Source organism: Stegostoma tigrinum, chromosome 4, assembly GCF_030684315.1.
Source record: "Stegostoma tigrinum isolate sSteTig4 chromosome 4, sSteTig4.hap1, whole genome shotgun sequence".
NCBI lineage: Eukaryota > Metazoa > Chordata > Chondrichthyes > Orectolobiformes > Stegostomatidae > Stegostoma > Stegostoma tigrinum.
The window spans coordinates 76,635,146-76,659,008 of NC_081357.1; the positions used below are offsets into that span (position 1 = coordinate 76,635,146).

Consider the following 23,863-nt stretch of genomic DNA (forward strand, 5'->3'; position numbering starts at 1 on the left):
GGGTTGAACTCAGAAATAGGAAGGGTGCAGTTGCTATGATGGGGCTGTACTACAGGCCTCTTAACAGCGAGCGTGAGATAGAGGTACAAATATATAAACAGATAATGGAAAGGTGTAGGAGAAACAGGGTGGTGGTGATGGGAGATTTTAATTTTCCCAACATTGACTGGGATTCACTCAGTGTTAGGGGTCAAGACGGAGCAGAATTTGTAAGGTGTGTCCAGGAGGGTTTTCTAGAGCAGTATGTATGTAGTCCAACTCGGGAAGGGGCCATACTGGACCTGGTGCTGGGGAATGAACCCGGCCAGGTGGTTGATATTACAGTAGGGGACTACATTGGAAATAGCGACCAGAATTCCGTAAGCTTTACAATACTCATGGACAAGCGTGGGAATGGTCCTAAAGGAAGAGTACTAAACTGGGGGAAGGCCGACTATACCAAGATTCAGCAGGGTCTGAGGAATTTAGATTGGGAGAAACTGTTTGAAGGTAAATCCACATTTGATATGTGGGAGGCTATTAAGGAGAGGCTGATTAGTGTGCAGGAGAGACATGTTCCTGTGAAAATGGAGGTAGACGCAGACACATTAGCGTCTTTTACGATATATTTGGACAGTTACATGGATGGGCAGGGAGCAAATGGACACAGGCCATTAGAAAATAGATGACAGGTTAGACAGAGGATCTTGATCGGTGCAGGCTTGGTGGGCCGAAGGGCCTGTTCCTGTGCTGTAATTTTCTTTGTTCTTTGTTAAATGTCAGGGTGATGAGCTTGACTAAAAATGGATTCCTTCAAGGGATGTGGGTATTACTGGGAAGACTAGAAATCATTGTCCTTCTCTAATTGTTGTTGAGATAGAGCTGAATGCCTTTCTTGGTCTCACAGAGTTGTTAAAGTCACCATTCCTGTACGTTCGGAGCTATAGATAGACCATAATAGGTGAGGACAACAGATTACCTGCCCAAAGAACATTGAACCAGATGCTGTTTTAAAACAGCTCAGTAATTTTATGGTAATATTACTGATAAATAAAATTTAAAAACTAAAAATTTATGTAAGATTTATTTAATTGATTGAATTGAAATTCCTCAGCTTCGATGGTAAGATTTGAGGGTATCATTAGATCATTCCTGGCTTCTGAATTATGGAAGAACAGTAGCAAAGTTGCTGGAAATCTGACATTAAAATAAAAAAAACGCTGGCTATCAAATAATCTCTATGCAAAGAAATAAGAGTTAACACCTTTTCTCTCTCCATTGATATTGCCTGACCTCTGGAGTGTTTCCAGCACTATCTGTGTTTCAGGCCCGTTGGTTTAGTAATTGACCAGTATGCTTATTATAGCCTGGGCATATTTGTGAACAAATCAATACAAACATTTAATACTACCATGTCCAAGATCATTGAAAGCAATAGATTATGCGATCGCGGTGATGTAATGATTATTTGCTCCCAGCTAATGAACAAGAGTATCAGCTCTTACTGAACTTAGAGTTGATGCTGGAGGGGTCCGCATAAACAAAGAACTATTGAATATTCTAATTGTTTCACCAAGATGAAACTTGTATGCACTTTATCTTTGCATGGGGTCATTTAACCCATCATTTGCCTAGTATAGGAGGCTTACACTTTTCAACTGTGCAGGTTGCATTTGCATTTACAGACTCTTTCAAATATGGCATCAAAGGGATAGTTGAATATAAATCACCACCTTCATCTCCTTTAATCATCTACTTGCTCAATTTTCAAGTGCAAAATAGATGGTGGTGAGTTGAATTGCTGCTGTTAGCATGATTAAAATTAACTAATTTTTATTCATTTGTGCTTTGGTAGATTGTAAATAAACACATTTCAATCAGTACTAATGTTTAAGTTCACTCAGAATTATGCTTACACAGATGAACAATAGCTTTGTCAACTCCAGTTAGATGTATTATTGGAGATGATGGCTGATCATTAATTCTATTTCCATAGATCAAATCTCTGCATGCTTTGGCATTTTATTTAGATGCACAATAATTTGATTGATACTTTCCATGGCAGCATGCATTTTTCACCTACTAGTGAGCATCCTTGAGATTGATCAGAAACATCAATTAAGTTATCTGAAGTTTAATAAAATGTTGCACTGCTAATATTATTACGGGATTAGAATAAGCAGAATGTAATTGGTTATTTTTCTTTCTGACAAGAACATTGAACTAGGAGCTAATGATAGGGTGGTAATAGATGGAAAGTATTCAGCCTGGAGCTCAGGGACTAGTAGTGTTCCACAGGGGTCTGTTCAGGGATCTCTGCTCTTTATGATCTTTATAAATGACTTGGATGAAGAAGTGGAAGGGTCAGTTAGTAAGTTTGCCAATGACATGAAAGTTGGTGGAGTTGTGGACAGCATGGAGGGCTGTTGTAGGTTGCAACAGGACATTCACAGGATGCAGAGCTGGGCAAAGAAGTGGCAGATGGAATTCAACCCAAGAAAGTGTGAAGTGATTCATTTTGGAAGGCAAATTTGAATGCAGAATACAGGGTTAATGGCAGGATTCTCGGCAGTATGGAGGAACAGAGGGATCTTGGGGCCCAGGTCCATAGATCCCTCAAAGTTGCTAAACAAGTTGATAGGGTTGTAAAGAAGGTGTATGGTGTGTTGCCTTTCATTGGCAGAGGAATTGAGTCTCGGAGCTATGAGCTTATGCTGCAGCTGTATAACACTCTGGTTAGACCACACTTGGAACATTGTGGTCAGTTCTGAATGCCTCATTATAACAAAGATGTGGAAGCTTTAGAGAAGGTGCAGAGATCTACCAGGATGCTGCCTGGACTGGAGGGCAGGTCTTATGAGGAAAGGTTGAGGGAGCTAGGGCTTTTTTCATTGGAGTGAAGAAGGATGAGAGGTGACTTGATAGAGGTGTACAAGATGATGAGAGGCATAGATAGAGTGGATAGTTGAGACATTTTCCCAGGGCAGAAATGACTATTACGAGGGGACATAATTTTAAGGTGATTGGAGAAAGGTATAGGGGAGATGTCAGAGGTGGGTTCTTCAGACAAAGAGTGGTGGGCGTGTGGAATGTGCTGCCAGCTGTGATAGTGTAGTCAGATACTTTAGAAACTTTTAAGCAATTCTTGGACAGGCACATGGAGGATAGTATAATGTAGGGTATACAGCATAGATTGATCTTAATAGGATAATAAGTCGACTTAATGACACAGAAATTCATATGGACCTGATACAAACTAATAGTAATCTTGCTAAACCGCAAAACCAACCTTCTGATTCAGCTTCTGAAGAAGGCTCACTGGATCTGAAATGTTCACTCTGTTTTCTCTTCATTGATGTTGCCAGATAAGCTGCGTTTCTCTAGCAATTGCCGTTTTTGTGAAGCAAAACAACCTTATTAGATTGATATAGAGTGGAGATTTATTCTGAGTGTGTTAGCAAACCTATAATGTGATACAAGTTTAACCTGTGCATTGATGTTTATACGCACAAAGTAAGTCAAGTCGCACTATAGGGAAAAACATCACAAATATGCTGTAATTTACTGTACTGCCAACATCCCACTAAAAGTCATGATTTATGAAAGATGTTGTGTAACTAACTGGGTTAAATAACTGAGTATGAGTTTGCTGATTACAAATTTTTAGTTTTCAAAAATCACTTGACAATAAAAAAACTTTGATAATCTGCATTATATATATGCATATTAGCCAGATTCCTCAAGCATTGAAAGTTCAGGTTAACAAAAGTGTTTGAGATCAAGCCAGAAGGCAAAAAAGGGCTTTCCCTTTGGTTGGCAGCAGCAACATTTAGGAAATTGATCATCTGTTCTGGAGGCTGCACACATTCAGGGAGTTTCACCAGACAGGAATTATTTTCATTGATGCATTTTTAGTCTTACTCACATGACTACTATATCAATGTAAACAAGCGAGTTACATGATACTGCGACAAGTGAAGTTTCTATTCATGACCTACAGTCATATATTACAAATAAAAGAAAATCTGATTTGTAATCAATTTTTAGCTTTCACATGGGATCTCTTTTGTTCTGCATATTAGACACATTGAATGGATTAACATTAAAACAATTTATACACTCAGTAACAAATGAAGCTGTTCACTTGCTGAGGCAAGCAGTAACTCCTAGAAACCCTAAAATCCAACAAATTACTCCAAAATGGACTACAGGGATTCAGCAGAAATTTATGTAAATTATGTGTAGCAGTCCACACTGACTGTACTACTGAGGAGCTGACCAAGAACACTAAAATAGTAGATTTCAGAGCTCCTGCAGTGAAGTCACCTCAATCTAATTTTGAATTTAGAACAAATCTAGTATAAGTCGATGGAAGTACAATACAACTCACTGCAATCAAGTAAAATTAAATATAGCATGCATGGTACTCCTAAAATATAAATTAGGTCATCATTAACATTTCTGTCTTCTTTAAAACCATTATTTATAAATACGAATGTGACAATAAAAGACAGACTAATGCAAACACGGCTTTTTTTGCACATTGAAGTTGGCCCATAGAAATATACTATAATGTTCATTGACTACAACATAATGCAGACCAATTTGTAACTTAGCCACATGCTGCAGCAATAACTCGTGTCTGACCAGAATTGCAGTAAGGATAACCTTTATGGTTTTATTCTGTCACAACCTCTGATTCTGAGCATACCACTTGAAGGTTGATCAGAGGTCAGAGATCTGGGCAAAAAAATTAGTGTGGACGTAGGTCAGAACTCTGAGGTATTATGGAAATTTTTTATTTTGTTCCAGAATGTGTAATTGACAAAAAAGACATTTTCATTGATGCATTTTTAGTCTTACTCAGAGATAAAATAATTACAGGTATAAAAGCTTCCGTAGGTGACAAATAGAATGTGACACCTAAAAATGTCAAAAATCTTCAGACAGACTAATCCGTGATCCACAGCAAGTTCACCTAATATCCAACATACTGGAAATTCAAGCAAAGAAAGCCATACAGTTTCCTGAAAAATATTTTCTTACAAGGCTTTTACTTCAACTAAAAGCATCAAGTCATCTAAAAACTACAGGTTTGCCATAAAAGATAGGCTGAAACATGTTCTTTCTTCATTTGTAACTAATCTATTAATTGTGAATGATGATGCATGAGAGTTGGATGAGCAAGATTTAATATTTTCAAAGCTCCAGGGTAAGTGTGGATTAATAAATAATCCACACTTAAAAAAAACTTGCAAAAAGCTTTGCTGTTGGCATTATTTCAATGGGAATAATTGCTCTGCGGGTAAGAAAATGCACTCCTCTCCCATACAGAATAAATTGATCAGGGATCAGAATGTAGCAGCGTATTGAGTGCCTGGAAGAGCCATGTTATGTTCTGTGCAGAACAGAGGTGTGTTATCTAGTCAGCTCAGAACCTGAGTATCAGTATTCATGGGATACATGAAGTGCTGAACACCCATGAAGAGGACAAAAATGGCTCAATGATGGCTAAGGGGGAAACCATCTATACGACAATAACTGGGTCCCTCAGGCCAATAGGAATGTCTAAGAAGGGCTGATGTTGTCCCAGAGGAGAATGAGTAATCTCTGTCTACTTCCTCTGAAGCAATAATCGAAGCACAACGTAGGAGAGCCTGAATGAAGTGGACACCAAGTCAGGTAGATCTCTAATTTGATCATTGTGATGTGTTGTGCATGATAGGCACAAATATTAACCAAAAAGAAAAGTCACCTTCTCACATGGCAGGAGGTGTAACGGTAGGTGACAGTTGAGGCTGCAGGCAGTAGATCAACTTACTGAAACAGGAAGATTACCCACATTGGATGGACTCTTTTCTATGCCCAGAGATGCTTGCTGCATTCACAATCATGTGGTTAGTCCTGCAAGCCTCAAAGTTCATCTGCTCAACCCTTACTCGATCAGAATGTGTTTTGTTAGAATGGTTCCTTGCTTATGCCTCATTGTGATGCCCTAACTCTTCCATGGTGAAAGGGAATACCTAGCACTGCAGGCAATTCCCCTCTGGAAACATTGCTCCATCATCCTGCTCACCTTCTTCCTCTGAGGATATGAGACCTATGTCTCTGATGCCCCAAGGGTCACTACTTTTTGGTGGACCATGGTGCACAGCATACAGCAGACCACAATCAGGTGAGAAACCTTGACAAAATGAGTTCTGCAGGGTTACATTTGAGCAACATTTGACTACATAGGGATAGTCAATGGTGCCCTCCATTAGTGGGCACCCAGTAATTACAGAAAATCCAAGTGTCCTCTGAGTCTGGGAAGCCCCATTTGAGGGGAATGTAATGTAGTGTCTAGCCTTCACAAAGTCTACATCTGTGACCACTGGGGTGAAGCAGACTGCAAAATGCCACCAAGGTCTGTGGGTGGGCCCTGAAATGACACAGAGATGAAGAAAGCCAAGGTCAGAGTTACCTTGCCTGCTACTGGAAGGGCTGGGCTATGCATGGAGTGATGCGTAAGCTCCATTGTCGAGGGCACAGATGTCAGTGACCAATTTCTCTGGGAGCCGCAGTCTCCCAGAAGCATCACTTTTTGACATACCCAGGTAGCTTTGCCTATTGCAGTACATTCAATACCTTAAACAGTTTGCTTGCTCCTTCATGGATCTAGCTTTGTGGCTGTACACTCCTGATACTTGGCCCCTTCTTTGCTGGTATGCTGATGCTGCAAAGCCTCAATAGCCTTTGTGTCTGATGATGTATGTTCCATTTGCAGATGTAATCTTCCTGTTGGTCAGGTGATATTGCCTGATGTCAGCTCAATCCCCTAATGCCCAGACAATGAAAACTGGGCTTAGTGCTCACAGGAATTTATCTCACCTCAACCTTGCTCGCCATTCTCCCTTGATGAGCTCCTACTACCTTGCAGCAAAGACAAAGAGATATTTTAGTTAATTCAGATAAAGAGATATCAGGTGTTTGTAGCTTCTGCTCTTCAGACTTTACCTATTGGCTATGTTGACACATTTATGGAGTCATGATAAAAGTAGCTTTGGTTTCAGAAAATAATTTTCAATTGTTGTTTCATTTAAAGCTTTTTCATGTAAGAGAAAGCTTCTGTGGATTTCATTACTTCTGTACAGAGAGCATTTGATGTGGAATGGTAAGGAAATCCCAAAGATCACTTTGGAGGGTGTGACTGCTCATGGCAGGGAGAGTGTGTGAGGTTAGGATTGTGTGGAAGGCTTGAAAAGTCCTGGGAGTGGTTGAAATAGAGAGACATAAATTGACCGTATTGAAATTACTTGTGAATAGTTCCCTCATCCACACTCTGGTTCACGACATCGTTGAGTGGCTTTGAAACAGGACTACTTGAAATGTGGACCTCAATTCATGAGCATTGAAAGGGGCTAAGACATGCCTATCCTTACAATGGAGGTAGCCAGGTCAAGTGTGAAGGAGTGGGATATGCACCAGCCTACATATTGATTCCACCTTATTGAAAATTGGAACCACCGGGAATGGGATCATGAATCTTGGAATTGTGTCCTGGATGCAAATATTAAAGGGATACAGAGTCTCTCTACTTGTGAAAATCCCGTCCAAAGAGATCAGAAGTATTTCTTTTGTACAAAGGCATCTCATGGTCTCACAGTCCAGTAACAGATGTTGACATGAAAAGAATGAAATTACATCAAAATATTACTTTTCATATTATCAGGATTTCCCTAAGCAGTCAATTGAGATTTTCTTGCAGTGTAATCACTGTTGTATCTTAGAAAGACAATGACGGCCAATTTGCAGCAAATATAAGGTTGTTGGCTTGCTTGCCAAGCTGGCTTGATCTCGTTCAGAGTTTTCATCACCATGCTAGGTGACATCATCCATGGAGCCTCTGATGAAGCAATGTTATTCTATTCTGCTTGGAATTTATACTTTCCAGTCCATTATAGTGCGTAGTGCCATTTCTGGTTTTGATCTGTATGGATTTGTATATGGGGTCCAATTCTGTAGCGCAAGCAACAAATGCATAAAATTGGACTGCATATACAAACCCATACAGATCAAAACCGGAAATGACAGTACTCACCATAACGGAACGGACAGTATAAATTCCAAGCGGAGTTGAATAACGTTGCTACGTTGGAGGCTCCACTGATGATGTCACCTAGCATGGTGATGAAATGTCTGTACGTGAACAAGCCAGCTTGGTGAGCAAGTTGACAACCTCTCCCACAATCCGAGCTACTATCTTTGCCAAAACCTTGCGCAACAAATATAAACAGCAATGGAATAAATGATCAGGTATTTTGTTTTAGGTAACAAAGTGTAGAGCTGGATGAACACAGCAGGCCAAGTACCATCAGAGGAGCAAGAAGGCTGACATTTCAGGTCTGGATAACAAAGTGTGGGACTGATTCTGATGAAGGTTTTTTTTCTGCTGAAGGGTCTAGGCCCGAAACGTCAGCTTTTGTGCTCCTAAGATGCTGCTTGGCCTGCTGTGTTCATCCAGCCCCATACTTTGTTATCTTGGATTCTCCAACATCTGCAATTCCCATTATCTCTGATTTCAGGTCTGGACCCTTCTTCAGTTTTAGGTGTTTTTTCTAAAGAGCTAATTCCTGTTTAGAATACAGGACAGAATATTAACCATTTCAAAGACTGCTTTGGGTCTTTTACATTCCACCTGAGATAGCAGACAGCTTTTAATTTAATATCTTATCCAAAAGAAAAACTCCTCTGACACTGCAGTGATCCTTCACAACTGCAGTAAATTACTGGTTAGACTTTATACTGAAGCCCACCAGCCTGAAACAAATGCTGTTTTGCAATTCCTCAATACTAAACTTGTTCCTACAACCACTGATGAAGACAATGGTTTCGGGAAATAAAAGTCTCAATACGATTTTAAAAGAGCAGTAATTTTGGGCACAGATAGTAGGAACTGCAGATGCTAGAGAATCTGAGATAACAAGGTGTAGAGCTGGATGAACACAGCAGGCCAAGCAGCATCAGAGGAGCAGGAAGGCTGACGTTTCAGGCTTAAACCCTTCTTCAGAAATGGGGGAGGGGAAGGGGGTTCTGAAATAATTAGGGAGAGAGGAGGAGGCGGATAGAAGCTGGATAGAGGAGAAGGTAGGTGGAGGGGAGGCAGACAGGTCAAAGAGGTGGGGATGGAGCCAGTAAAGGTGAGTGTGCGTGGGGAGTTAGGGGGAGATAGGTCAATCCAGGGAGGACGGGCAGGTCAAGGGGGCAGGATGAGGTTAATAGGTAGGAGATGTGGGAGGGGCATGAGGTGGGAGGAGGGGATAGGTAGGAGGACGGACAGGTTAGGGAGGCGGGGACAAGCTGGGCTGGTTTTGGGATACAGTAGCAGGAGGGGAGATTTTGAAGCTTGTGAAGTCCACATTGATACCATTGGGCTGCAGGGTTCCCAAGCGGAATATGAGTTGCTGTTCCTGCAACCTTCAGGTGGCATCGTTGTGGCACTACAGGAGGCCCAGGATGGACATGCCGTCTGAAGAATGGGAGGGAGAGTTGAAATGGTTTGCAACTGGAAGGTGCAGTTGTTTAGTGTGAACTGAGTGTACATGTTCTGCAAAGCGGTCCCCAAGCCTCTGCTTGGTTTCCTCGATGTACAGGGAGTCACAACGGGAACAGTGGATACAGTATACCACATTAGCAGATGTGCAGGTGAACATCTGTTTGCTGTGGAAAGTCTTCTTGGGGCCTGGGATGGGGGTGAGTGGGGAGGTGTAGGGGCAGGTCTAGCACTTCCAGTGGTTGAAGTGAAAAGTGCCGGATGTGGTGGGGCTGGAGGGGAATGTGGAGTGGACAAGGGAGTCCTGGAGACAGTGGTCCCTCTGGACCTCACGTAGCACCTCACCAACCTCCGGATCCAACGCATCATCCTCCGACACTTCCGCCATCCAACCCCACCACCAAAAACATTTTTCCCTCCCCACCCTTATCTGCTTTCCAGAGGGACCACTCCATCACCTGCAAGTTCCCCTCCCACACTTTATACTGTAATAAACTACATTATTTCAGGGTCAAAATCCTTGAACTTCCTTCTAGTAGCACTATGGAAGTCCCTACTCCACAACAATTGGCAATGGTTCAAGAAGATGATTCACCACCATTTCTCGAGCAATTTGGGAAGGGCAATAAATGCTGGCAACGCTAGTGCTACCCACATTCCACAGGTAAACTTTTAGAACGCATAAATTAACCTTTTCACAAAATGATGAAAGTTAACTGTATTTGTTTCTTTCTCCTAGATTGGAACATGACATCAAGAAGCTAAAGGCAGACCTACAGACCTCCAGACAATCTGAACAGGAGGTCCGCAGTCAGATTAATCTACTGATCAACAGCAAACAAAAAGTACGATCTGAACTTGTTCAGCTTCGACAAGAAAATGAGCTTTTGCAGACAAGGTAGGAATGGTGTTGATGCACCGTGCAGGTTGGCAATAATTAAGTCAGCAGTCGTTCTCAGATTAAATAACCACACTGCAATACTCGTGTAACAATTTTGTTTCAATTTACTTTAAGAATACATTGTGCTTTGCAAGCAAAACAGAAAGACAAACAAAATATCATCTACTTAGAGAAAAAGCTTAGAACAGAGCTGGATGGTCGAGCGCTGCTGGAAAAGCAGCTGATGGACACAAAGAAGAGGAAAACAGATGAAACTACAGTTATTGCACGGGCAGTCTCATTCAATGCTTCAATCAGGTATTGTGCATCACACATGCAAAGTACCAGTTAGATATGGAATAACTATCAAAGTCATGATTAGCTGCTTTTTTTCACCATCTATTACTTCAAGTCAGTAGAAGTATGTAGTTCAAACTCATATTTGGTTGAACCTGATAAAGTTTATCACTAAACTATACATACCTACTTGAATCAAACTGACCATGACATTGAGATTTATTCTACTTGCCTAGAGTGTCATGCCTCAATAAATTTATCACAAATATACATTTAACATTATAAATTGAAGGTTGATTTTAAGTGTAGGCCTATTTCTGTGAAGGAATAGCGCTGTGAGTTAGAAACTCAATGTCTTTCCAGGAATTAAGGATATTTTAACTTGTGAGGCTTATTCAAATATTACCATCCAGCTTGCCACCCAGGCCAGCTGGGAAATTGGGATAGCAAGTGGTGGAAAATCTCTGGGCTAAAGAGATCAACAGCTGTGAGCAGGCAGAAGGTGGGCATGGGTGGCCGAACATTGCTCCTACTGCCTGGGTAGATATGGTTTAGTCATTTCTGAGCATCCCAACATCTCTTTGCCTGTCTCTCACCTCTTCTTAGATTCTGCTTCAAACTTACTTCTTGATAAAACTTTTGGTATCCAGTCCTTATGTGTTTTTTGACTCTGTGGCTCTTTGTTTGGCGAAGCTTCTTTAAAACGTCTTTTGAGGTGCTACATAAATACAATTGTCACTGTTTTCTCTCATTCCATATTAATGCAGGAGCAGTAAAAATTTTATTAAAAGCCTAGCAACTTTGTATCATGCATCAAAGAGAAGATAAATATGAGTATAACTTCAAAATTACCTTGTTATGTTCATTTATTTACAACATCTTCATTTTGAAGGCAATATGTTCTCTGGGGGTGATGTGGACCAGCAGACTTTGATAGCTCAGGTAATGCTGGTTGCTCTCTATTTTCATTTGCAACAGTTCTAAACGTGAGATGACTGATAGTGTCTTACTACATATTCTGTATATATGTAAGCAATCCCAAACCGGAGGTTGCAAACCCAAAATTGGTCATAGATACAGGACATAGGGTCACAAGTTCCAAAAGTACCTTTTGTACCATAGCACAACCGGTGCACAGTCCTGCCCTGCTCATTTTCAGTCTCTCTGCTTGACATCATTACCAAAACATTCATGGCTTGAGCCATCGATTTGCTCCAGCTCCATTCATCTTTCTCCCATTGAATCAATTGATATGAAAAAAACTAAGTAGAGCCTGAGCCGTTGCTGCAGAATCAGCATGTGGGTAGATATGGTGTGAGAGCAACCTTCTTAATTATGACATGGTCCATTATGAAAGGAGGCAATATCAATTAGGTTTCCTCCGAGCATCATTTTACCTTGGCAGAGTGCGGGCAACTGAACTTTAGAAAAATAGTAATTTTTAATTAAAAGTATATTAGAAAAGAAATTTACATTTTTTATGCCCAAGATGCTGTTAAATTTAAAGTAGCCCACTGGAAAAAAGTTTGCAAAGCAGTCTGGTAACTTATTGTAATTAACCAGAAGATACCAAGATTTGAGCCATTGGCATCAGGATTGCATCAATTGCCTGCCTTTTTTATTCCATAAATTGACTTTTATGGTTTACATCTTCTAGAGGTGATTCTACAGAGATTCTGAAGAACAGAATGAAAAAATTGGATGCAGAATATAAACAGCTGCCTTTTTTATTCCATAAATTGACTTTTATGGTTTACATCTTCTAGAGGTGATTCTACAGAGACTCTGAAGAACAGAATGAAAGAATTGGATGCAGAATATAAACAGCTGCAAACAGAGCTCAAAATGAAAGATGAACACCTGAGGAAAGTAGAACGGGAGGTGCAGGTAAATATTTTGTATCAAGCTCCAGAATACTTTTTTATATAGGAACAAAGACTACAGTGTTTATCACCAATATTACCATTGCAGGAAATTACAGTCATTGTTTGGATGTCAGCTTGTTCTAAGGTTTAATGCCTGTGCTTTGGCATTGATAGAATGTTGGTTTCGTGTTAAAGCCAATATTTGATTCCTTGGTTGTTCACAAGTTTTTTGGTTGGATGTAATAGCATTAATTGGGTACTGGGTGGCACTGTGGTTCTTTAGCTGGTTCAATGCCATTAGTAATCAGGTAAATTCTATTCGGAGGAATAAATTGAAAGGGGAAGTATAACTTTGGTTAGGTAAGCAGAGTCCACAATCAGAGTTGGACACCTGAATTGCAATGGACTGAAAGTGAATGTTAGCTCAGCAGACCCTGAATTTCTGCAAGATTTAACTGATCAGCAAAAATTATAGCAGAGGGGTAGGGAGCATGTCATGGGAATATAGTTTACCATTTATGTAATAAAAATATAAAGATACATGGATAAATAACATATTATGAAGTCCTTGAGATAGTTTGGCTTTCTATTTTTCTTGCTGGCAAAAGCACATTGTTGGTACTTTTCCCCTTACTTTCCCATTCTTTAAAACAAGTTATTACTGCAGCATCTGATGTTTACAACAGCTTCCCACAGACTTATCTGGAACCTACCAGACAGTCTGCCGAAAAAGACTTTTAAAATGTAGCCAATATTCATAGAATGCCATCTTAACAGGTCTTTTGTTGAATTTTACTTTTAACCGAACACAGCTCTTTTAACAGGCAATTCATCTGCCAAAATTGTATTCAAAAGTCCAAAGGAGAGACCAATTGGAGTTGAAACAGTAGCTTTATTTGTCTCTGTACAGATATTGTCAGATGAGCTGAGTTTCTCCTGGACTGTCTTTTTTTATATATCAAATCTCCAGAATCCATAATATTTAGATTTGTTTCCTCGAAAAGCCCAAAATTCTCACCATTTCTTGTGCCACTATCAATTCACAGCATTTACCTTCTTCACTTGTGTTGTTTTATTAAATGATAAAAATGTCACAGCTATTTTTGTTCTGATTGATTTTTATAAAAAGTGGCCAATAAATACAAAGTCAATGTTTGTGTCGAGTCAATATGTCTCGGCTCAGGAAGGGGAATAATTGGCCTTGGCAAACATTTAAATTAGTAGCTAATGATACCAGCTACAAAGTATAACTGTGTATTTACACAAACAATAACAGAATGATCTACGTTTGTGATGTCTCTGACTGCCAAAAGTCTAAGCAGCACATTATCAACCAGAAACATTGGAAATTGTGTCAAATGGTTGAAGGTCTAGTGTTGGTTGGCACGTGTAGCTCGCTAAGTATCTGAATTTGTAGAATAGAAAAAGAGAACAATGCAATATTGCTTGGGATGCAAAAATAGAACTTCTTGATTCTACTGTGTGAGCATCTACAAGATGAAAACTAGTAAGTGAACAGAACTTTGGAAATAGGAGCAGGAGAATGTCATTTGGCCCAACTGGCCTTCTCTGCCATTCAACTAAATCACAGCTGATCTCCTACTTCAACACCATTTTCCTACAGTATCTCCAATGTTAATGATAAATTCAATATCTAGAAATCTGTCAATCTCTGTTTTTAATATAATCAATGACTGAGCGCCCATAGCCCTATGAAGAAGAGCATTCCAAAGATTTCTGATATGCTGGCTGAAGAACTTCTTCCTCATCTCAGTCCTAAATAATCTAACTATGTTGTGAGACTATGCCATTTGTTTCTAAACCCCTCAGCCATTGGAAACATCCATCCTATTGAGCCCTGTAAGAAAGTTGTATATTTCAGTAAGATCATCTCTCATTCTTTTAAACACTGCAGAATATTGTTCCAGTCTCCTCAATCTCTCTTCATTATCCCATTGTTACAAAGATTGGTCTGGTGAATCAACATTGGACTGTATATCCTTCCGTGGACAGCAAAACCTGTACACAATACTCCCATTGTGGTCTCACAAAGGCTCATACAAATGCAGTAAGATTTCTTTACTCATTAGACCAAATCCTCTTGCAATTAAAAAAAAGTATCATATTCCTTGCACCTCTTAGACAATGGATAGGCTTTAGAGAGTTAAGAGATGAGTTATATGTTGCATGATTCTTCGACTCTAATCCACCTTCTAGCCATAGTATTTAATTGGCTAGTCCAGTTTAGTTTCTGGTCAATAGTAACACCAAGGATATTGATAGTGGAGGAAGTAACAAGCAGGGTAGGTAAAGAGGATGTGATACATTTGGATTTTCATAAGGCATTTGATAAGGTACCACACATTAAGCTGCTTAATAAGATAAAAATCAATTGTGTTGCGGTAGTATATCAGCAAGGATGGAGGACTGGCTAACATAGAAGTCAGAGAGTTGGGCTAAGGTGTTCATTTTCAGGATAGCAACCTTTAACTACTGAAGTACCACAGCGATGAGGCCACAATTATTTACCATACATATCAATGTCTTGAATGAAGAGAGTGAATGTACTATAGCCATGTTTGCAGGGAACAGAAAAAGAGGTGGGAAGGCAAGGGGTGATGATGAAGTGTCTGCAGATTGATATAAATCTTGATATGAATCTTTCTCCAATTAGATGATATCGAGGTCCTCTATTTTTCTACCAAAGTGCATGAACTCACTGCTCCCATGTTAAGTTCCATCTGATAGATGCATTGGTAGGAGCAATTCCACAGAGAGTGGACCAAGGACCAGTTAACTGCCAATCTTATACATAAATTCAAATCAGGCAAGTCAACTCTGATTGTCACAAGATTGTCCTGGGAAATGCACAGGGAATGTCTGGCCCAAAAGATTATTTCAAAAAAGCACAGTGAATGGATATGGTCTTCTTGGTTTACAAAGACATTGCCCTGTATGTGTTTATATGTAGCTACTAGTACACCTACATGAACCACACTGTAAGTTTGACTGATAATCTTTATTTGGTTGTTAGTGTAATTCTTGGCAAAATTGAGATTATTTAGCAAGCGCTATGCAATAATAGAATCATATCCTATGGTGGGCACTGTGCTCTGCATTTTGCACGCATGGTCTGTTTGAGGATGGTCAGTACACGTTGTGAACACTGTACCTTATGGCAGACACTGGATCCAGGAGACTCAATTAAAGATAATGGTGTCTTTTCAAGATTGGGATACGAATATTTTTTGCCGAGAGTCATGAGACTGCAGAACTCTTTTTTGCCAGAGAGGTGGGGGCTGATATATTGATTATTTTTATTGAACAAGGAAGTCAATAGGTATTGGAGGTAGGCATGAAAGTGTTGGTGAGGACAACCTTGGTTCTATTGAATGCTGTTGCAGGGTCAAGGGGTCAAATGACTGGCTCCTACTCCTAATTTATTGGTTTGTACATATGTAAAAGGATAATACATGGGGAGTACATTTTTAGAATTCTGAATTCCTCTCTCCTTATTTTAATTTCAACATAATGTGATCTTTTGACCACAGCAGATTTTAATATTAAATGGAACAACTCTGAATGCTTTTCAACTATCAGATTTGAAGATTTGTTTGAATTTGTCCCTTTGTCACACTTTTCTGTAGGAGCTTTGTAAATACAAGGAAAATGAACAGGACACTGAGATGTTGATGGCAGCACTTTCAGCCATGCAGGATAAGACACAACACTTAGAAATCAATCTTAGTGCAGAGACAAGAATTAAACTGGACCTTTTCTCTGCTCTTGGGGATGCTAGACGACAGCTAGAGATCGCACAAGGTAGGCCATGGTCTTTATAAATGTGCAATGGAACACATTGTTACTGCTGTAGATCTGGTTTGATATTGGGCATGAATTTCTGTGCTATTTTCAAAGCATTTCCAGCACAAAATTGATAGAAGCGCATTTTTCTCATAAGGAAATCAACAAGTAATTTGCATTGGTTTTCAACATAAAGTTACTTTTTGCATGTTTACCTTCAATACTTTTTACCTGTGTGCAAAAAAATCTTTTTCCTTAGCGTACAAGTTGCAACCACATCTGTAGTGATACCAGCAACTCCTGAGAATTTCAGGTTCCCCTGGATACCCAATCTTTTAAGCTTGCAGTTTACACACTGTGAAACTAAAGCACTTGCTTACATTCATAAATGAAATTATTTACTTATTGTAATATGTTAACCCTGTTTGCTCAGCTATTTTAATTAAACACAAAAAACGTAAACAATTTGTTTCACCTTGCCATCTCCTCCTTAACTTTCCCTTTGTTCCAGAATTAGTCTCATCAACACTAAGACTTGAATTTTCACCGGGGAAATCCCCAGCACAGCAAACCTGATTTCAGAGATGTCCCTGGATATTTGGATTTTCATTCCAGGATGTTAGAAAACTACAGTCAGGCCCACCACTCAAAAAAATGAGTTAGGAGGCAGCTACAATTGAAAAGATTGTAAAGACTATCGAAAAGATTGTCCTTGTTTTGTTGAACATGGTGACCACTCTTAACCAATAAAAAAAAGGCAGATCTCTAACCCTCATCCCTCACTCTCCATGCCCAATCCAACCCTGCCATGCCAACATTTTTATAAATTTGATTTGTCTTCATTTGATTCATTGTTGTCACATGTACTGAGATACAGAGAAAAGGATTTAATTGCGTGCTAACCAGACAAGTCATATGTCACGTAAGTGCATCAGGGTAATAGAACAGAATGCAGAATAAGTGTTACAATGTAGGAAAGGTGCAGAGAAAGCTCAACTCTGATATATGAGCGGTCCATTCATAAGTCTGATAACAGTGGGGAAAAAGCTGTTCTTAAATACGTTGGTATGTGTTTTCAAACTTCTGTATCTTCTGCTCAGTGGAAAAGAGTAGAAAAGAGTCTAAAAGCCAGAAGTCATGTTTTGTACATCCCATGAGCAAAAATTAGATTTAAATTAAGGCAGCTGCACATATGCAGTTGCCACCATGAATTATGGATGCACAAAACACAGTTTCCCAAACCCCATCTCACCCTGCCCATTCCCCAGACAAAAATGGCAAGTACTAGCAATTTCCTGAACCTGGACTTCAGTGCCATTTTGAGTGTACTGCAGATCTTCTGACAAAAATCAGTGCATGAGAGGCTGTATAACATTTTTATGATCAGATCAGAAACGAATGAACCAATTCCCCTCTTATCAACTTCCTTGGTTGGTTGCAACAAATGTTTCAATTCTTTTTATTATAAGATAAAGCCTTATCCTACTGTAAGCAAAAATGAGTTAATCACAGGAATTTTTTATGGAAAAAACAATTTTATTATTTGCACCCTCTAAGAAAAGTAATAAAGCTACACCGTCAAGTTTATGCCCTTCATGCAGTCAATTGAGCTCATGCATACACAAATGTACTAAGTTAAATGGGGATAGTGTCCTAAATAAAGGAAGATAAAATAATATAAAGCTATTGAGTGTCCTTGAGATGTAAGGTTTTAATCTGGGACTGTGGTTGCTTTGTTTTTGTTTTGGACTAGCAGTTATGAATATTGCAGTTATTTTTCTAAGTTCTTGGTTTTCTGATGCTTCTCTGCAGTGAATGCTGTCAAACTGGGATTTTCTTCCAGAGAGGGAGAGACTTCTCGGCTTGTATTCAATTGTGTATTCTTAATTTCATTCATTCCTGGCTTCCTGAGAGATCCTGGAACTTCAGCCTGGTTTTATATTTTGTACTCGCTGAGATAGTGTTTTCTTGGTTTAGTAATTGCAGGCAGCGTATCATCTCCTCCATGTGAAGATTCTCTCAGTGGTGTAAATCAATTCAAACAGGAGATGAAGACCTTTTCACAACTCCCTTGTGGTCTGACTGACTTAATTTCATTGCCCTGAGAGAAAATGATGATTTCAATTCAGACTGACTCTAAATTAATCCACGTCAAAGTTGGCTAACATGTTTCCCTGTGGCCATTTCCAGTCATTATCTTGATCCTTTTATTTTAAGTCCACAGTTTCAGTCTACAGAAATTCTAGGCAATAAATTGGCCAATGGCATTCAATAATCAATTCTTGATATGTTATATCATCATGAAATCTATCACAGATATAACATTACATTTCTTATCTTTCTTTCAGGGCACATTATCCAACAAGATCAGGAAATTGAAGAACTCAAACAGAAGGTTGCTGAAGTTATGGCAGTTATGCCTGGGATTAATTACAATGTCACACATACACTTAGTCCTGCAAGTTCAAACTATTCCTCTAAATTTGTGGAGACTGGAACTTCTGTTCTGGATCCTAATACTTTAATGTACCAGTCACTGAAGAAATAAATGCACTATCCTCCTTATTCACCCCTCAGATACTACACATTTCCTAATTATCCATGGCAAATGCTGGTGGAGGTGATGTTTTTGTACTCAAAAGAATGGATTTTTACTTTTTATACTATTTTGGGGTTTTCAGGTATGATCAAATAGCTTTGGGGTGCTTTGAAAATAGTTAGATTATTTAGAATACCTATATAATTGGAAGCTTTTAGCCATTATTGCATGCCTCAATCTACCCAATAGATTCAACCCAGTGTCCTCAGTAACACACCTTACTGTTTAACTGGTACCATTGTAAATGTATGACTAATTCCAGCATGGTACGAATTTCTTTTAGTGCTTGAAATAATGGTCTAAGTTAACACTGGAAAAGAAATTCAGTTGGCATCAACAAGCAATTCATAAAAGGCACAGAGGTGACAGTTTCACAATAATGATGTGAGAATGTTAAAGCTAAACTATACTGAGAACATCTTTCTAACAGAGCAAGTCTATTATATGCACTGTTGTAGATCTTTCTCTAAGATTTACCAAAATCATTTCCTTCCGTCTTTGAACTACAAACAAGACAATAACGGGTAATACTTTCCTCTAAAGAAATCCGAGTTGTAATTTGCAAAAAAAAGCATTTTAGACGTTCATAATAGATATTGTCGAGGAGCAACAAATTAGCTCATTTTTAATTCCATAGTACAAATAATTTATCCCGTGCTAAATTTTATCACTGTTACCAAACATCATTTGTAATTCTTATTTAATATCTATGTAATTTTTGTTCAACAAATGCTTACTCTACCGTTTCATTTTTCCTTGATTCAACATTCTTGAGTAATTGATCCTTCAAATATTGTTCTCACCAGTTATCATTCGAACTGCATTCTATCACTGCACGGATATACTCTCATGTTCAACTTACTTTGCACAATTATACTTCTAACATGATCCAGTTGTCTCTTGACTCATCTCAAACCATGCATTTTATGTCATTTTCATCATTGCTAGCCTATGTTTTAAATTCTTCGTGGAGACAAAAGTTTGGTGCCAGTAAGTGAGCAAGAAACTATAATAAACAGTTAAATATGTTAAGAGTTAATAATGATACCACTTGATGCAAGAATGTGATGTCAGTTCCACATTTTTGTTTGCATCTGCCTTGTGACCTGGAAGATTACTTTTATTATTGTAAACAAAATCAGAATACTGCTGGAAATCTGAAATAAAAAATGAAAATGTTGGAAAGCAGGTTAGGAAGCATCTGTGGACAGAAACAGAATTAACATTGAAGACTATGATCACCCTTCATCGAACAGTTTTTTTAAAAAATACAACTTAAAGCCCCATTTACAATCCAGGGAGAGAGACTGTCATCTCAAGAAAACAATATTCTGAGCAATAATGCATCAATTGTTAAAATTTGTACATTGCTGCATGTTCCCTGATGAGTGCATAGCATATACTTAGCAGAAAAGAGAAAGCAATATACTTTGCTCTGTCAGACTTAATGAGAAACATATTCTAGTGATTTATCCTGCCAGCATAAATATTGTAAATGTAAGTATCCACACTGTTACTGATGACTTTCAACTGGTCCTTGTCTGGAACATTTTACATCTGACGATCACCACTTAAAGATAGCACTGGAACGAGCATTTTGCTTTTAGCATCCCAATACAAGATGTGATGTGATGTTTTACTCTACTCCAGTGTTATCATCATCGGCTCACGAGCTTTGGATAGTGATTTCTATTTATGATGGAATGGAATAACATGATTTCATTTAATGTTAAAGGTGACAAAAATTACCAACAGTTTATGGGGATAAAGAGAATTGGAGAAGAGTGGAGCGGAATAGCACAAAGTGAGCAGCAGCTTTAAGTTATAAGCAAAACTAGATCATGGAATGTCCCTTCAGTAGTGTCTGGGTAAAAGGACAGACGTACGCTTTGTTTTGAATCTATTCAGTTTGCATTATTGAGTTGTCCTAGTTTTATTTTCCATTTGACCTATTACAGTTAATTCACTGTTAAATTTAAAATTCTTCATAGTAGTTAAGATGTATAACATGACCTAAGAAGGTAGGGAAGCTGAGTTCCTTTTAGCTTACTGAATAAGGGTGACTTTGGATTGCAAAATTAAATTAACTTTCTGACACTTGTGACAAAGTAAGAGAAAACAGACTCATGACAGCACATAAGTAATATTAAAAGTCCGATATAATGAAGCACATTTCTAATTTCCTAAATTCTTTCACTTCTGCTGCAATGTTTGAACTAACTATGGTGTAAGGGATTTGAATTCAACCTTGGTCTATTTTCTAGAATGGATTAGTTTCTGACCCATTCTAAAAATAGAATGCACTGCAGCAGTCCCCAGTGGGAAAGAATCATAGGGCCTGGACTTCAGATAAGTCTGGGATTTTGGATGGGCCTATAGATGGCAGACCCCAGTGAAAGGGTGGAGGGCAGCATGCTGGGTTTGGAGAGCCAGGTATCAGAGTTGGGAGGTGAGAGGGATGATCTTTGGAATGGTGGGGAAAGAAAGAGATTTCCTGCAATGGGAACAAAGGACGCCCCAAAGATGTGGCTATCTTTCCTGCCTGACAATAAAAACAGCCTCACACAACCCCTACTGCCACAGTCAATTAGAGGCAGATGTGGAAGTGGCCACCTCAACAGGTCCTAAGGTGGGTAAAATGTTTGACTCCTTTGTTGCCTATTGTTTGCAAGCGATAGGCCAAAAATAGGTGGGAAGGTGATGAAAATTCCCACCTTGTGAGATCCCAATTTCAAATATGTTGGTGGGGCCATGAAATCCAAAGTAATGGGTCAAATCATTTCACTATTTATTGCAGTTTTACTGTACATACTTAGAAACCTTGACAATTTCAACGTTTTTAAGAAAGTTTCTTCAAAAAGTGCAGTGAGTCAGTTTCTGAAAATAAAGTTGGTAATCCATGCCTTTTAGTCTATCCAACCAATTTCATGTCCTGAAACATCAAAACATTCAAAATATTAATGGGTGAAACTGCTTTATAACCGTTGGGCCGAATTAGAACCTTCACCATTACACACTGATTCTAATTCTGCTCAACGTTATTCTTCATTTTAAAAGCAAGCCATGGGTAAAAATTTTTAAAATGGTTTCAAATAATAATTTGTTTAATAATATATAAGAAGCGATAGATTTTCAAGAATATGTAACCTTGGCTTGTTCAAGGCTTTCACACTCTTGTATTAGTTTCTCTTTATTTTTACACAGCTTTTGTTTAGTTTGATCCATATGTAACATAACCCTGTCAGAAATTATTTGTGTGCACCACTTCATTAATGTTTCACTTTGCACTTGAATCTTAGAATCCCTACAGTGTGGAAGCAGGCCAGTCAGCCCATCAAGTCCACACTGACTGTCTGAAGAGCATCCCATCTAGACTCACCCCCTGTAACCCCACATTTCCGATGGCTAATCCACCTAGCCTGCACATCCCTGTACATTTTGGACAATTTAGCATGGTCAATCCACCTATCCTGCACATCTTTGGACTGTGGGAGGAAACCAGAACACCTGAAGGAAATCCATATAGACACAGGGAGAATGTACAAACTCCACACAGACAGTTGCCCAAAGCTGGAATTGAACCTAGCGCTGTGAGGCATTGTTAATTACTAAGCCACTGTGCCACCCCAGCTTGGGAACTTCAAATGCTTGGAGCATTCACTATCTAAAGTTAGCTATTCAACCATTTACTTTTTGTTGTACCATTTAGTATAGGCTTTTGAGTTTAGTATTGGTTATTGCTAATTGTTTTAACTCTTGTTCTTCATTTTCTTCTTATAGTCTAACACAACTGAATTTTGGCAGAAGTAATTCCTAATGTTTTTTTTAATTCATTCAAGGGATGTGGGAATTGCTGGCTGACCAGAATTTATTGCTTATTCTTAATTATCCTTGCAAAAGTGGTTTTCATATACCTCTTGAACCACTGTACTCCATTTGCCAAAGGTAGACCCAAAATGTTAAGGAAGTAGTCCCAACTTGTCCCAAGATATTGAAGGAATGGATACACATTTCCAAGTCGAGACGGTAGTGGCTTGGGAGAGGATATTTTAGTTGGTGGCATTCTCATGTATTTGCTGCCGATTATCCTTGCAGATGGTAGTAGTCATACGTTTGGAAAGTGCTGTACAAGAAGTCCAGGCAAATATCTACAGTGCATCTTGTGGATGGTACACAGTGCTGCTACTCTAGGCTGTGGAGGGAATGAATATTTGTGGACATGGTGCCGATCAAGCAGATTGCTTTGTCCTAGATGATGTCGAGCTTTTTGTGTTGTTAGAGCTGCACTCATCCGTGGAAGTGGGTAGTATTCCATTCGCATTCCAGATATGTGCCTTTTGGATAATGGACAGGTTCTAGGAAGTCAGGATGTGAGATACTTGTTGCAGGATTCCTACCCTCTGATCTGCTTTTATAGTCATTGTATTTATATGGGCATTCCAGTCTAGTTTTGTGGTCAATGTTAATTTAAATGCTAGTAAGCAATAATGAAAGCATCATGAACTTTCAACTGGGAAATACAAACTTGAACCACAGCCATTAGTCTGTGGCGGTTAGGTAAGACTGTCTTCTATAATATCACTATCTCAGACAGGAAGCACAAACTGTTCAGGAAGGGTAACTTTCTAATTTAGTCAATAAAGGAGTGGTACTGATTGCCCTTGAAATACTGTGGTCTGAAAGATTGAAAAAACATTTGTGTTCCACGTTGATATTAATCCAAAATTAACATCAGAGAAGAGCAAAATAAGTAAGACTAATGGTCAGATCATGACCTGACTATGGTTCACTCATGATTTTCAGCACTTTTGACATTGAGTAGACATAAAGTGGAGGCTTACAATATTGTGACATCAAAGTTGAAAGAAAACTGATTGGTTGTAATGCTGCAGGTTAAGCTTCTGGAT

At 39.0% G+C, this 23,863-nt stretch overlaps 1 protein-coding gene across 1 annotated transcript in view; it reads left to right on the forward strand.

The window, feature by feature from the left end:
- The window catches only part of LOC125452701 (macoilin-like), a 117,317-nt gene extending 94,854 nt beyond the window's left edge, over positions 1-22,463 (forward strand). The window contains exons 7-11 of the mRNA XM_048531408.2: positions 10,251-10,409; positions 10,527-10,709; positions 12,455-12,575; positions 16,201-16,375; positions 18,706-22,463. Coding sequence (XP_048387365.1) covers positions 10,251-10,409; positions 10,527-10,709; positions 12,455-12,575; positions 16,201-16,375; positions 18,706-18,905 — 838 coding nt within the window. The 3' untranslated portion in view covers positions 18,906-22,463. The remainder of the gene's footprint in view (positions 1-10,250; positions 10,410-10,526; positions 10,710-12,454; positions 12,576-16,200; positions 16,376-18,705) is intronic.
- Positions 22,464-23,863: the final 1,400 nt, after the last annotated feature.